This window comes from Dendroctonus ponderosae, unplaced genomic scaffold (assembly GCF_020466585.1).
Source record: "Dendroctonus ponderosae isolate FM_Combo_2020 unplaced genomic scaffold, Dpon_F_20191213v2 Dpon_F_20191213_11, whole genome shotgun sequence".
Taxonomy (NCBI): domain Eukaryota; kingdom Metazoa; phylum Arthropoda; class Insecta; order Coleoptera; family Curculionidae; genus Dendroctonus; species Dendroctonus ponderosae.
Window position 1 is genome coordinate 786,331 of NW_026017213.1, and position 16,435 is coordinate 802,765.

The window sequence follows — 16,435 nt, forward strand, 5'->3', positions numbered from 1 at the left end:
CGAAGCGATGGTACGAAAGCTGGACATCAGCATCCCAGGACTAGGAAGTTGAAGAAAAACACAGGACTCTGAGTCCTAACGTACGAGGAAGAAGAGAAGAAGAAGAAGCATTGTTTTGCATACATCTTGTCGTGCATAGAGCTTTCCAACTTATTTGCCACTTTTCCGCGCAGTGTTGAAACTGTTTGCTCTTTGCGTGCCTCCATTCGAGCACCGTTAAAGCTGATATCAGTAAATGGGTTAATTTTTGATTCATTTTCTTTGAAATATTTTCCTGACATTCAACAACTTACAACACATATTTTAACATAAAACATTTCGGATATACTAAAACAACAAATTTCCGAAATCGCTGCATGGTCGGCCTGGTTCACCTGAATGGCCCCCGGGGTCACCAGACTTGTGTGGCTTGAAGAGTTTTATTAAATAACTCAAAAACTAAATGAAGAATGTGAAAAAATAAGAAGAGACAAGAAGTTCCTAAACAAACCCGAAAATAGCCCTCTGCAGCCGCTACATTCTGGCCTATTAACCCTCATCAGCGCAGTTTAGCTTGGAATTGCCACTTTATTAATTTTCATGCACCAAAAATAACCTAACACCAGTCGATTTCTTTCTCTAGGGGATCAAATCAAAATCCACCCCAAAACATTGAAGCATTGGCTGTTTCTTTGCAGGAAAAGATGATATTTTGTTACATAAACTAGTGCAAATTGATTTGTGTCTTATAATTTTCGAAAATTATTAAAACTGACCCTTCGTTAAATCCATTTTTGTCAAAAAAGGATCGAAATATCGATAGAAAACTGATGTTTGTATGTAGTGGATTTATGCAGAAATGCTTGGACGTTTATTAGGTTTGGACCTAAATTTGATCTTACAACTACAGTGTGAAACGTTCTTAACCCATTAGTGTATGAAGTTTCCCATTGACTTAAACTTAAATTGTCATAATTGGTTGTAGAAGATTATAAAGAATAAAATACTACACATGTTTTGCAAAAAAGTTTATTAAAATAAACTTAAAGGGTTCCTTATAGGGACACTGTACCTGTAAAACAGTTATTACATTTGGAACAAATAAAATTTGATTTCTTTCCACACTGCCTACACCTCTTATCTGTCTCAGAATAGTCTGGCCAATGATTATTTCCATCGTATCTTACGTCTTCTAAAGGTACGGGAGCTATTCTTCCTCTGGAAGATTTTCCATATGATATCACAAAAAAATCGCAATGTAACGTCGAAAGTTCAACAAATCGCACAGTTTTCATTATTTAGATTGCAATTTTTCATAAGAATCTATGACTTTACAACCGAAACATCTGGAAAATAGAAATAAATTGGCCACCACCATTTTCGTCGGCGCATCCTAGTTTCATCTTCATTTTGCGCATCTTCTATTTGGGTATTTTGCATAACCAGACAACAGCTTTCCACCAATGAAAATAAACATTTCGTTTGTAGTAAGATTTATGGTTTTGTTTTTTTTTGCAGTGCGTACCCACTTTAGATTTTATCTTTTTTGAGTTAGTAGTAGTAACAGTTTGTGCACTCTGTAGCTTTTTTCGGAGCTCTGATGGTAGATCATCATCAGAACTATATTCGCCTTCATCGATATTGCCTGGCGATTCTGATGGAATCCTTTTATTACTTCACACTGGGCTCTTAGTAAGTTACCAGGAAGATGGTCCAAATTAGCTGTGTGTTCATCATCAGATAACTCGCTGTCTGCACCCGATTAATTTCCATCTTCAGGAGACTTTCCATATATGTATTTCCGGGTCATTATCATCATCTTCAAGGCATTGAAGAAGCTAATATAAACAAAGTCGAAAAATTTAACTAACTTTTTAAACTATAAAAATAAAAAAATAAATATATCATGCTATAGTATCAAAAAGTAGTATATATTGTCATTATATTTAAGATAGAAACACTAATTTATACATTATTTTCCCAAATTTGTTAAAAATACTTACCCATTGCCCCTTTTAGAATATTGCCAGCAATCCCTCACTAACAATATCACTGGTTACTTTAAAGTTTATTGCAGTATCTTACTTAATTGACAAAACTATGCTGAATAGGTATACAATTAACCATATAAATTTGTTAGCTTTTGTTATAAACAACACACGTTTTCGAAACAGATGATTTTAGGGCGGTCCCTTTAAAGGGACGCTATACACTAATGGGTTACTCTAAAGGGCGACAAAATTGGACGCAAGTCGGACTCCTAAGGAGAACAGCGAAATTTGAAGTTTCTAGCCTTCTTTCGAAAATATCGACTGTCGTCTCCAGTCCTATTGTTAACGAATCATCGGGTATCTTGGAAGAAGGTTAGGAAGAATAATACATTGTTTCAAAAATTCTTTGGTTCGAACAAAATAATTAGCCCTTGTTTTAAAGAAACGACCAGAACCAGATTTCCTTAGAACATCAAATATAAAAACCGTTTCATAGAGCCTCCATATGAGGCAGGTTGCCATAAAAAAGAAGACTAGAAGGAGGAAGTAAATAAATAGATAATACTCAGGAGCATAAATGGTAAATCCACTTCAGGGTTATTCACAAGGGTAACAGTCGAGGACACAACTACCAGGCAGTAAACAGCCGGATGACTGCAGCGCTGAGGGAAAGTTTTTCTTGGCAAACCCACCCAACACCACCTCTGGGAGTTGCATTTCCTAAAGCCAATCGAAAACCGAAAAAAAAGCAATGTACATCGATGATCTTACGGTCAATCCGGCTTCCACGGCTTTTTTGGCCAAAAGTCCTGCTCCCAGCATCACACTGGGGTTGCTGGTGTTGGTACAAGAAGTGATGGCAGCAATAACGACACTCCCATGGCCGATACTGTACTGCTTTCCGTCAAACATAAACTTAGCCCTTAAGCTTAATTTATCCTCTGGAATGCCAAATCCTTTAAAGCCGACCTGCAAAAAAAATTCCGATTAGCAACGCAGCAGATTTAATTTTATTGCTTCCTTGCAATTGTCTACTGGTCAATCTTATCGCAAAGAGTTCGGACTGAAAGCGATTAGAACGGTTGTTAAACAGGGACTTTAGTCAAAACATTGACAAGGTATTGGCTCGATTCAATAAGTGATGCGATAAGAGGATTCTTTGACTAATGACAAACATACAGTAGAAATATTTCGAAGAATTTATTACGGCATTACTAATAAATACTCCTTTAGTAGATTATAGGGCCCAGTAGTTCGATTTCAGTTCCAACAGTCATTGCAAGCTTCCTTAGCAGAATTTTGCCTACAATTTTTCCAAAATTACTAAAGCTTCTGACAAAGGGATAAGGAATGGGTCAAAGGGCTTTAGCCAACTAGATAACCGATTAAGACGTCTTCATTTCCCATTCTTCGAAATGCGACGATAAGAGAAAGTTAGCAAATACAACTAGTAATTAAAAACCGATTGTTGAATAACGAGCTAATAAAGGGTCTATTAAGAACCACTTAGATGGGCATGCAATTTAAAGGGCCTGGGAATGAGTCATTAAAATCTTTAAAATATATATTAGAAATATACTCCACTCCTTCGGTGGTTACCTACACTTAGGTTAGGTAGTGGGAAAAGTGAGGATCTGATTGGTTGGACGAGTGCCTTGTACCCCCTCTACTGCCCTAACAGTATAAAAGAGGCCACTTTGCATGCTGCTGCACAGTTTTACAGTGATCTTGAGTTCAGTGTCTGGTACCAGTTAGTGTAAGTATAGTTTTCTCAACTGGTTGGTCTTAATTTAACAATCATGCATTTTGGTATGTTCGAATTATGCAGTGCAAGTTTTCCTGTTTCTTCCGGCTTTCTGAATTTTATCTGCTTCATTTTACTTTGCTGCATACTTTACTATTGCAAGAGATTCTCGATTTTGGAAAGATGGGGTTTTTGCATTCTACCAAGGGAAAGTTCAATAATATTTTACATACAAGGTGTCCCGTAAGCACATGATCAAAAGGGTAGTGCGATATTCTTTGGATCAAAAGAAGACGATCTGACCTAACTTTTATCAACAAAAAATGTCTGGCTCATCTGCTATTGATGGTCAAAGTTCTTCAAACAAATTTCCTTTTTTGAAATATCGGGAGAATGTACGATGTATTTTGGTGAAACTCGCTGTGAATTTGTTCTTCTGTAAGACTCGTATTTTGGTCGAAACAACCGAGTTCCGTTTTGGACAAGTGGTGCATTCGTGAGTGTCGTAGTATAAAAACTACCAGAATTTTTTATTTAGTGGATGGAATCAACTCATTTTTTTTTTGGTTGGTGCACTAATCATTTATTCACAATTTTATGTGCTTTGTAAAATCTTGTAGCATTCATAGTTTTTGCGCAAAAAAATGTCTGTTTTCTTACCACGTAACAATGTTAGACACCATGTTTAAAAAGAGATAATATTTTTGAAGAGCTTTGACCATCAATAGCAGAGAAGCCAGCTATTTTTTGTTAATAAGTTAGGTCTGATCGTCTTTATTTGATGCAAATAATATTGCAGCATCCTTTTGATCATGTGCTTACGAGGCACCCTGTAAACAAAGTGAGCCAGTTAAGTTTGCTCTATACACATATGTGGTGAACCGTTTTGTTTCTAAGATTCAGGGTGTTTTCGATTATTCATAGTTTTTTCCACACAACTTTCAAGTTAGAAATCGTTCCAAATGTTGCACTTTTAATGTAGCTCCAACCGTCATTTTGCTCTAAACATTATCGAGAAACTTGAATCCGGCTATAAGGAAACGTTTCTTATCCTATATCTAAAGGAGAGAATCTGCACCTTACATCTTCAGCAATTTAGGTCTAAAAACATCTGTGTTAAGCCATGATCAATGGGTTACAGCCGCCATGTGCTCCTGAACGTTCCTCTACACTCCCAAATGCAAGCAATCGTCCTTGGCATGTTTCCCGTTTTGGTTAAATAGACGAATAAGTCATTAACTTTCATCAAAACTCTGGGCTCTTTTTAAAATATTGCATTTTATTGGCACACTATACCCGGTGTCCCACTGAAAACTTTGCAAAGCTCCCGGGCCTTGTCGATTATGTTTCCCAAATAGACACATCTTAGAGTTAAATGCAGATTCACCAGAACAACCCTTTTTAGTAAATTACATTTCATGTTTTTTAAATATGGTTGTTGGGAAATCATTTTCTTCTCTTTCTCTAAGACGAATATTTGGCTTGCATTGAGACAAACGTACATCTTCCACTTTCATTCAACCACGAAAACGCATTTCAACAAATTTTGTTACGAATGTGGAGGGTAATTAGACGGCATTCTTCAATGATACGCTGCCTGATTATTTGCAGGAGGCCGTTTGTGTGACGAGTAGCATAAACGTTGGCTCGGTGTCCATTTCATTGATTGATTTTTAATCACTTGGGGGGTTTTGTGTGGGAACATTGAAATTCCAAACATCATCTATGCCACTTGATCGCAGATTCTGGAAAAAACAACTCGTTACAATTGTTTTTTCTTGGGCTCTTAAAATCGCCGCGATCACTTGCACAGTGAGTGATCTGTTATGAAAACATTTTCTACAAACTAACTGTACTTCTAATTTCCGAAAAAATTCAACTCCTTGCCATTAGCAAGTGTCTCCACTAGGCCTGGGTAACACTGTGTTGAGTTGCGCTATTGAGTTGTTGCAGCTCTCAGAGTTAACGAGTTATAACTCATCGGTTAATGAGTTATTAAAATTTATAAGCCCATTAAAGCCTTACGAGACCCCAGACCGGAATTTTAACCACTAAAAAAAAAGGTGATAATTTTTTATGAGTAACGGTTTACTACTTTGTCCAAACAACTAAGAAAGGACACCTAGATTTTCTCAGCAATATAATTTAGTCCAAAGAAAGTCGACGTTTTCTTGTAAAATCAATCTATTTTTTGCATAAAAGACTCAGTTTGCCAGTATTTTACAGTGAAACGTTGGGAAAAAACGCGGTTTTTCTGCTTAGAGAGATTTTGTTAAGAAATATTGACCAAAGTGAAGAAACCCCAGTTTCCAAGAGTTTTCCAAATAAATGATTATAGACTTGCGCTATTTCTGTTCGGGTGAATATTTTTGGAAAAAACCCAGAAACAGTTATTAGAGTTTTGTCCAAAATTTGAAGCTGTAAAATGTTTTTCAACAATTTTTGCAAAGCGGTTAAGGAGGATCCCAATAAAATGTATCTAATAATTTTTCACAGAAAATACCTGAAGACTGAAATTGAAGGAACTATTTTGAACTAAAATTTAAAATAATGCGTTTTTGGCGTAGAAATAATTGCTTAATGAAAACTTTACTAAAACTGGAAAGAGCAGAAATTTTAAAGCAACTGTAACAATCTTTAGAGTGATCAGGGCGGCGAAGTTTCCAAATAATTTTTTGGTTTTTTTCAAGATAATCTTAATTAATTTCGGTAAAAAACTGAATAAAATTATTTGTTTTTTTGGTGCCAAATTTGAAGTTGAAAAGGGTTTTCTAAAGTTCCCTGCTAAGCGATGAATGAGGTGACTTTTCTAACAAAATTAATTTTATGATTTTTTGGTTGAAAACTTTCGGGTTCTATTTTCGTTTTTGTCCCAAACTCGACGCTGACAAAGTTTTTGTAAAATTCCTACAAGCTATAAATTTGTCTTCTAGTTTTCGCGAAAAAAACCTCCAGATCGTCAGTATTTTTAAGTGAAACTGTACAAAATAGAGCGTTTTGGAGTTGAAAGTAAAGCAAAAACAATTCAGTCAAAACTAAAAAGCCACATTTTTTAACAAACTACAGTTCTCAGAGGAATGGAGGTGACGAGATTTCGAAATAATCTGTTATAAACTTTTGCTAATTCTGTTCATTTTTGTCCCAAGTTCGAAGCTGGAAAGAGATTTTAAAACTTTTCACAAAGGGACGAAGGAGGCTAAGGTTGTAACAAAATGTATTTCATAATTTTTCGCGGAAAATACCTTAAGATTGTCAGTATTTTTAGTGAAACTTGAGAAAATTGAGCGTTTGGAAGAAAGAGTAACTAAAACTAAAACTGGAAAATTCCGAAATTTTGAAGAAACTCTCAAAATGTTATTAATTATTTCATTTTTCTCAAATAAATCTAAAAGCAACTAAAAAAAGGTCATCAACATTTTCCCAGCAACGAAACTGAGTTACTGCGCCGGTGCGTTGGGTTGGGGTACCAAGCCATTTGCGCCGCACTGCGCCAACTCCTAAAAATTCACTGAGTTACCCAGGCCTAGTCTCCACTAGTAACAAAGTTACCAATGATGGTACAGCCTTTATATGAAATGTATAAAATGTTACAAAATTTCTCAGGTTTCTTCGAGAGTAATCGCATCGGAAAACTCAGAAAAATATATTTGATTTATATAATGAAAATTAAATATCTCAACATCCTTTAACCAAAATAGAGCCAAGGCTCAAAATCGACGACCTGCGAAAGGTTTGAAAAATAAGCTGACTGCCCTCGATATCATGAATCAGCGTTTAAACAGATGTGTGGGAATATATATTTTTTTAAATAAAGCGTGTTATCAGAGTATTGGGGACTATCGTCAATAATCAAGTTAAATCGGCTTAGTTAACAATAACTTATTACTCTATTTTAATCGAATTGTTTTGCCCAGACAAGTCGTCTCGGATTGCATTTTTCAGTGATAACAGGCAAATTCCGTTTGAAGCGTTTCGTCAATTGCGCGAATTAACTTGCAATAACATACAAAAATCGAATAAATTTGTCCCCTTTTCACGACAGAAAATTTCATTTTTTTAACTTTTTTTGTTTAGTAGAAATTAGGAATTAAGTGAACCCAACTAATTGTTTGAAACGCTTCGAGCGTGTTCGGGCTTCAGTCATTTCGAGCTAATGCTGCACTTTGTAATTTGCTTTTTCACTGGTTTATGCAGGTTTGGATTAGCCAAAACATACCATGGTGCATCCRCTAATGTCCTAAGGCCTTTATTTTCGAAACGTTGCAGGATTTTAATGTTGAAGTTACTASCGCTTTTCCACACCTGCATCCCGCATGTMCATACAGGTTTTAGGATTGYTTTGTACAATAATATTTTWTGCAGGTTTCAGCAATGTATCCGCCCCAGTTTGCAAGTTTTTAATTTTCAAAAACAAACGCGCACTGAAGTGTGCAATTTTTGGATAAAAGTTTTAAGATTTTTTATCAATCCACGCAAGCTGAAAATGCAGTGTTGTTTCTTCTATTTGAACGGAACCTTCATTAACACAAGATCAAAATTTGGGTCATCAAATTCATCATAGGCGAAAGTTTATGAAAAATTATTTGGGAAACTCGTCATCTCCATTCCTCTGAGAACTGTAGAGTTTGTTAAAAAATGTGGCTTTTTAGTTTTGACTGAATTGTTTTCGCTTTATTTTCAACTCCAAAACGCTCTATTTTGTACAGTTTCACTTAAAAATACTGACGATCGGGAGGGTTTTTTCGCGAAAACTAGAAGACAAATTTATAGCTTGTAGGAATTTTACAAAAACTTTTTCATCGTCGAATTCGGGACAAAAACGAAAATAGATTTCTCTCGTTGTTTCCCCGAAAGTTTTCAACCAAAAAATCATAAAATTAATTTTGTTAGAAAAGTTTGCAAGTTTTTAATTTTCAAAAACAAACGCGCRCTGWAGTGTRCAATTTTTGGATAAAAGTTTTAAGATTTTTTATCAATCCACGGAAGCGGRAAATGCAGTGTTGTTTCTTCTATTTGAACSGAACCTTCATTAACACAAGATCCAAATTTGGGTCATCAAATTTGGAAATCAGCAAATCTCATCATTTTGTCTGCTGCAGTTTAAGGCTTTCTTTACATAAACGCCCACAATAAAAATTGAAGTTTTAGAGGATAGTTTAGGAAGTTTGCGATACTTGCAAAAGTTAATTTAAATATCAAATGGCACAAGGTTCAGTTAACCCTCTATTACCCAAATTCAAAATTTCTGCATTTTCTCTGCCATAGTTTGCCGCTAAGCGTTTTTAAAGTCAAGCGAGAACAAAAAATGAAAATTTTTAGACAAAAGCTTGCAGAATTTTCAAAAATCGACGAATAGTCCGAATTGAATGTTGTTCCTTCTACACTGGCAAAAAACTCCGTTTTAAGTATACCCTAAACTTCAATCCCTTATCGACCGTAATTTGCAACATATACATTTTGAAGACACACGCATAATCAAAAATGCAATTTTTCGATAAAAGTTTGAAGAATTTTTAAAAATTAATAATGTGACTTTGATTAAGAGCCGTTTCTTCCAGAATACCACAAATTTTAGTGATTTATTGGTCGTAGTTTACAACTTAGTTATTTTTAAATGCAAAAGCGCACAACTAAATGGATTGAAATATTTAGAATTTTGAAAAAACATCGAAAACTCCGAATTGAACTTCGTTACGTCTATAATAAAACTGAACTCTTTCCGTCACAATCACCAAATCTAAGCGTTTTGTCTGCGGTGGTTCTCAATTTAAACATTTTTAAACAAAAACGTGCGCGACTGAAATGACAATTGAATTTTAAGATGAAAGTTTGTAAAACTTCCGAAAATCAATTTAGAGCCCGAATTTTATATTGCAAATGAACTCTGTTCTAAACAAACCCCAAAATTCAGCTTTTCGTAGCTAAAGTTTGCAATTTGAAACTTGTCCATGGGGATTTGCAACTTATGGATTTTTAATGACAAACGCGCACAATTTAAAATTCAATTTGTAGATAAAAATAAAAAATAAAAAAATAAAAAAATGTAGGTAAAAAAATMAAAAATYTATTAAMATTCTAAATTAGGAGCTTAAGATGCAACGCGCACTTAAGAATGCGATTTTTAGACAAAAGTTTTTAGCATTTTYAAAAATCCAGRRAGTGGATTCARTGTGGTTCGTTTCACAAAATTCAGTGTGGTTCGTTTTACATTTGAACTGAACCTTCTTTTACAYAGGTTCCAAATTTSAGCCGTTTATCAGCCGTGGTTTACAACTTACGAAWTTTGAAACAAAAAAGCACACAATTAAACTSCCAATTCAGCTCCCAAAGTCCAGCYGAATTTAATTCTCTTTTAAACTCACCAAATCTCAATATTTTTCACTCGCCAAATCTCAAATTGTARCGAATTTAGAAGCTTCACTGATTTTTRAGAGTTTGACAAACATCCATATAGAAAATCACACTATAAAGTGTGCGCACTTGTTTTTRAAAATTATATAACAGGTAATAATAATGTGGAATAAATAGGAGTGAGTTTTGAATTCCGATTAATTTTATTCTCTTCTTCYCTTCTCTCTCGTCTTCAAATCCTTTGTAGGTTTATTCAGAACCGCTATCGCTTCAACTGTTCGACYATTGACCTTRGCCAGGCGCCATGATCTTSCCCTGCAGCATCTTCGTACATTTTTCCATTTTCTGAGTGTTTTCMAKCTTCAGATCCCTTCTTTAACGTTTTTCTYTTCATTTACGTTTCCTCGATTGAATGCGTTCCGRAAAATAAACATCTAGAAYTCGAATAAAATGCAAAGACCACTATTGAATTGAACGAAGTGAATCGAACAAATTCGACTCTTCCAATAATCGACTGATGCGAATTATTCAATTCGATTAGTCCCATCAGAGAAGAAACCGATATTGTTTCATCAACTTGGATTTGGATACAGTTGGAAGACTGGCAACATCCTGGTGGCGGTAATCTTGAAATCGTCACTGGGATTTGCTCGTCTTTCAAAGGCATCCCACTTCAGCACTATCAGATTGCACGGTACTCAACTTAGGGGCCACATTGCAGAGGTTGAATGCTGGTTGGACAGTGATCTTGCAGTCTGTCACCGGGATTTAACCTCTGTATATGTTTTCTCTGCCATCATCGATAAAAGAGCGCCTCCAAAGCATCCTGGTCACACCTTCTTTACCGGTTGCGATTTGCTTTCGAGCAACTACTTTAGTCTCTATGCCAGTTTGATTCACATAAAGCTTTAGTAGATGCCCGGAAGCATATCGAACAAACATCGACAGGAGACGGGAAACGTTATCAAAGAAGCGATTAAAGGAACTGCCGATGTGATACGTATTATGTTCTGTATCGCAGCGTTGGTTGCTTACACTGCTCTTGAACACACCGCTGGTTTTTCTAACACCGGCAGCTTCTTCCCTTTGGTGATCTGGCTTGTGATTGTTTCAATATCTCATAAAGCTTAATCATCATTGAGTAAAAGCACGGCAGGCATGCACTTTATTGAATTTCTTCTTGGAAGTTTAAAAGAAGCAGTCACTGATCTTCCGTTTACACCGAGTTAAACTAACAGGAATAAAGATGCATTCGTGGAACAAGAGGAACTTAGTGAAGCAGSTCGATTAAGGGGTGGACAACGTTGGAATTGAATGGTTTATACGAAGGCCAAGTGATCGCTGATGTGAATTCTAAAACCACGTCATTATACCGAGAAAGGASTATTAATTTACGGAGCTCGAATGCCTCGAAACAAAGTTAATCGAATCCAGTTGAATCAAATTGTCCTGAGACGATCAAAGTTGTCGAAGATTATGAAGAAATTGTGGGCCTCTGTTCAGCGAATGCAGAAGAAACCTTCAATTGATCAAAACTCAAATATTTCTGTAAAAGTTAAATTCTTATTAAACTAAAAATATATTTAAACTTTTGCCAACTTCTTGCTACTAACTCCCATTTGGCAAGTGCTATTAAAAATTAATAGATATGTAAACAATGTATTTTTTTTAAATCTGCAAGCAAAACATTTTCAAATTGGTAAATTTAAATGTTTCGTTATGACAATGCAATGTCTTCTTTGCTGTCGGTTTTAGTTAGTGAAAGGAAATGGCTCAAAAACACTGCGAGACACCAACTTTCACCGACAACCGACTTTCACCAAGAACACGTTGTTGCGTACGAAACATCAGCGAATGAGACGCGATTCAAAGGAAATTCGACATAACTTCATGGTACTCCAGTTAGGCGTTAAAAGCGAACTAATAAGATATTTGAACTGCCGAACTCACAAAACACGCAACTCCAAAATTATATAGTCATAGCAAAATTAGGAAAAATTCTACTGAAATTTAGCAAAAGTTTTAATTAAACTGTAACAGAGCCAGTACCTCAAAAACAAAGCAAATTTGGGACTGTTTTTGTCTAAACTTTTTTCCCAAAAAAAGTTCCTATCGACTCAAATTTCTCACCACACAGCCTGCATATGGCTAACTTTTTGGAAGATTTGCTCGATATCGCAGACATTGGCAACATACAGAATGTACAGGGTTATTGCTTGAACTTTGTCCACCCCGTTTTTGCATCTAATTTGATATTTAGAGGAAAATGTTAAATATAAAAGTTGTAGATATTAACGTCTAGTTTATCTTAAGATAATATCAATTGATACAGGGTATCTCAAATTCAAGTGGCAGACCAAACTTACCTTTTTTAAATGGAATGCCGTACTTTTTACCTCATATTCGAATTATACGCAAAATTCTAGGCCAATTCGGTATGAATCTTCTACATATATTGATCTTCAACTGGTTTTCAGTTAATAACCAATATTAATCGAACTTGGCCAATTTTAATCTGCTAATTGCACTCAAAGTTCGGCATTTTTTTATTTTTTTGTCAAGTTTGAAAAATGTTTGAAACAGTTTGAAAAGTTGGAATTTTAGTAAACTTGGTTGCCTTCTCAATAAAACCTTGTTTTTTATAGTGAAAATTTCATTTTGCTGATGTAAGTGGTTTGGGAATTACGAATTTTTGCTTAACTGCACTTCAAGTTGCACGATTTTTTTTTATTTCTTGAGTTTAAAATCTTTTCATAAATCAGCAGAAGTGGTGATTTTGTTGAAATTTGGTCTGCTTTTCGATAAAACCTTTTTCCTTATGGTGCGAAAATTTCGGTATGTTGATCCCTATAAGTGGTTTGGGAGTTACGAATTTTTGTCCAACTAAACTTCAAATTGTAAGTTTTTTTTATATCTTGTCAAGTTTAACATTCTTCAAAAAATCAGCAAAAGTGGGGATTTTAGTGAAATTTGGTCCAGTTTTCGATAAAGCCTTTTTCTTTGTGGTGCGAAAATTTCAGTTTGGCGATGTAAGTTGAACAGTTTTTTTTTATAAATTTCCCTTGTAGAATTTTGTGTGTAGTACGAATATGCAATAAAAAGTGCGGCATTCTATTTAAAAACATGTAAGTTTGAGCCGCGACTTGAATTTGAGACACCCTGTATCAATAGGTATTATGTTAAAATAAACTAGACGTTATTATCTAAAACTTTTGTATTTAATGTTTTTTCCTGAATCTCAAATTAGATGTAAAAATCGGGTGGACAAAGTTCAATCAATAGCCCTGTACAAACGAAGATGATCTGACGTAACTTTTATTCAGACAAAATTACAGGCTCTTCTGCGCTATTAATGATCAAAGTTCTTTAAAAAACTTACGAGTATGTTTTTTGAATTATCATATGAACTCAAGTGAATTCTTGAGTCTTGGTTCAAAATGGTTTTTGAATTGATGCACGAATGCTTTATTGGTGTTTGTGTGCTATTTGCAAAATACTGCAGCATTCATAATTTTTGCGCAAAAAAACCTGTTTTCTTACCTCTTTCATCAATTGTTTACATTAAAAAAACAATAAAACAGGTTTTTCTCTCTATTTAGTCTGATGATTACGTATACTAAGTAACCCTGGATAATAGCAAGATGGCTCGAATATTCTTATAGTGACTAAACCTATAGCAAAGTTCCTATTGCTAAAAACCAGTTTTTATTAAATAATTTGAAGATACTTGGTATAATTTAAATTTTTTTATATGATAGTTAAAGCGCGTTAAAACAGTGTCTTCGGAATTCATTTTGGTGCTTAAGTTCCGCACGAATCAAGCAAGACTTCTAAAGGCACAAGAAAGCTATTTCTAGACAGCTTGAACCCGAAACTAAAGCAAAGTGCTCTTTTAACATCGATAAAACTGACCATTTTCCAGCAAACTTCCATTAATTAGATTTGAATAAATACTTCTTACAAATTAAAATATCGAGTTACCAGAGGGACGCATTTTATTAATGAAAATGGAAATATTGTCCCTCATTTTTCTTGATATAAATAAAATTTACGAATGATTTGATCCCAAAAAATCCCCCAGGAAAATCGACATTGTTGCACTGATTTTTTATAACCCTTGCTTTGAAAAACCCAACATTTCCACGTTAACCCTGGAAAAACTGGTAGCTCTCGAGTTTTCCAAATGCCCCAGTCATTTTTCACACTTAAGTGGTTTAAAGATAATGATGCCGGAACATCCATAGATTAAAACTAGTTGCCGAAATTACAGAAATACCTGCCAGAAATCGACGCTCAAAGCGACACTTTACAAGTCGCTGACTTGCAATTAATCTCGGACGAATTGCTTTTGCATTTCGGCTCTTCTGAAACAAATTCAGCACAAAACAAGCCCCAAAACAAAAAAAATTCTGCTCTAAACCAATTTTTTTTCCTTAAAATCACTCATCGATCTTGGTACTCGTTTTCAGCTGAATTCGTACCAAAAAGCGAAATACGACATCAAAATTGCACTCCTCTCAATTATTTTTTCTCTACCCTCTCAAACTATCCAAAAGATTATTTTTTGTGTCCATCATACAAGATGTAGAAAATGCACATCTTGCTCAAATACGCTGTATGGTGCAGCTAGAGCTAATTTTCCGTGGATAAAATAAAATACATGAAACAATCACCAATCACTCACCTTGCTGGTCAGGCATGTTAGAAAATCATCTTTCATCTCGGAGACTGAAACGCGATCATTGGGCCTTTTTGGCCCACTAACCGACGACACCACAGTTGAAAGATCCAGACTGACGATTTGACTAAAAACCGGTTCTTGCTTGTCATCTGAGTAGTCTCTGAGCTGATTCGTCGCCTTCAAGTACGCCTCAATTAGCTCCACTTGCTCTTCCGACCTATCTATAATCAACATTACAGGCGATCCAGAAATCGATCTAGAAACACCTACTTGTTTGCCTCAGATAGGTGAGCGACGTTTTGTCCACGGGAAAGAAGCCAACAGTTGCGCCGTATTCGGGGCACATGTTGGAAATGGTGGCGCGATCAGCAATGGAAAGAGCCGTGACTCCGGGCCCGAAGAATTCTACGAACTTGCCAACCACTCCCAATTGTCGCAGATTCTAAACCGGAGGCTTTTTAGTACAACAGCTTGAAAATATTTAACTGAAATCACCTTCGTTATAGTGAGCACGAGGTCGGTAGATGTTACGTATTGCCCTAAGCTTCCATGCAGCTTGTAACCGACCACTTCGGGCAGCAACATCGAGATGGTTTGGCCCAGCATGACTGCCTCAGCTTCGATGCCGCCCACTCCCCAGCCCAACACGCCCAGACCATTAATCATTGTGGTGTGTGAATCTGTCCCGACCTGAAACAAAAACGGGATTAGCTGAGTTTAAAATTAATATGTTGGGATAGTCGGAGGCAAGCGCTTTATTTTCAATAGATCACACGGAAATGTTTCCAGTGAAATCATCTTTCCTTGAGTGCCCAAATTCCAAAACCATTTCTAAGTGTTAAATTATTTAGTTAATTAGTATGGAAAGCCGCTTTGCAATTTTCTTTCATTCAAATCGGCTGCAGCATTTTTTACATATTCATACACACACATACAAATTTCCACATCCTGAGTCTTAAAAATGTTTCGCTTCTAGGGATGTATTTATAACAAAAAAAACATATTTTTAAAGTCCAGTATGTAGACGTATTTCGGAATGCAGCGTCGAGATCAGATGCGACGTAAGCGTAAGAAGACTTGAGCTTTTGATACATCGCGAGCTCGTCACGGTGTTGTAACGCTCACGTCGCATTAGTCTGAACGCGGCATAACGGCAAATCGTACTTTGTTAAGGTATGGTTTCGGTCATGTGTGATGTGGTTTGAGTGGTGCGTCTATAGCCGCAACAGATCAGTTCAAGAGATCAATTCGTGAGGTAAATTTCAGAAAAACTGTTGAAACTGAGCGACTGAACGCGACTCTAGTGTCTCAAGTAAAACATCAATGGTGGACTTGGTACACATGTAATCGCGCCGGAAGTTCGTTGCAATTCATCCCTCCGTCGGTTTTTCGACAGCAGATGAAAGAGAATCGCGAAATAAAGTGTGAAGGCCGGTTTACTTTTTTATACCCTAAAACCCTACAGATTAATTGGTATTCACTGGAAACAACTTTAAAGGCCCGACGCGCATGAGGCGCTCGTGTCGCTGTGTCGTCGCGTTAGATCAAGACGCGGCTTAATTCGACACGACCGCGACACCATTGCTTTGCACCCTTTAGTCCAGTCCGATTAGACTATAAAAGGCTGTTTCGGGCACTAAATAGATGAAGCTGTTCCGAAGGATGTCAGAATATTGGGACAATAGTTTG

General features: G+C 35.9%; 1 protein-coding gene across 1 annotated transcript in view; it reads right to left on the reverse strand.

Moving 5' to 3' along the window:
* LOC109541686 (cytoplasmic aconitate hydratase) overlaps window positions 1–16,435 on the reverse strand; it is a gene marked incomplete in the record, with an annotated part of 31,564 nt that overhangs the window by 3,272 nt on the left and 11,857 nt on the right. The window contains 4 exon segments of the mRNA XM_048662401.1: window positions 2,742–2,939; window positions 14,750–14,967; window positions 15,017–15,188; window positions 15,242–15,436. Coding sequence (XP_048518358.1) covers window positions 2,742–2,939; window positions 14,750–14,967; window positions 15,017–15,188; window positions 15,242–15,436 — 783 coding nt within the window.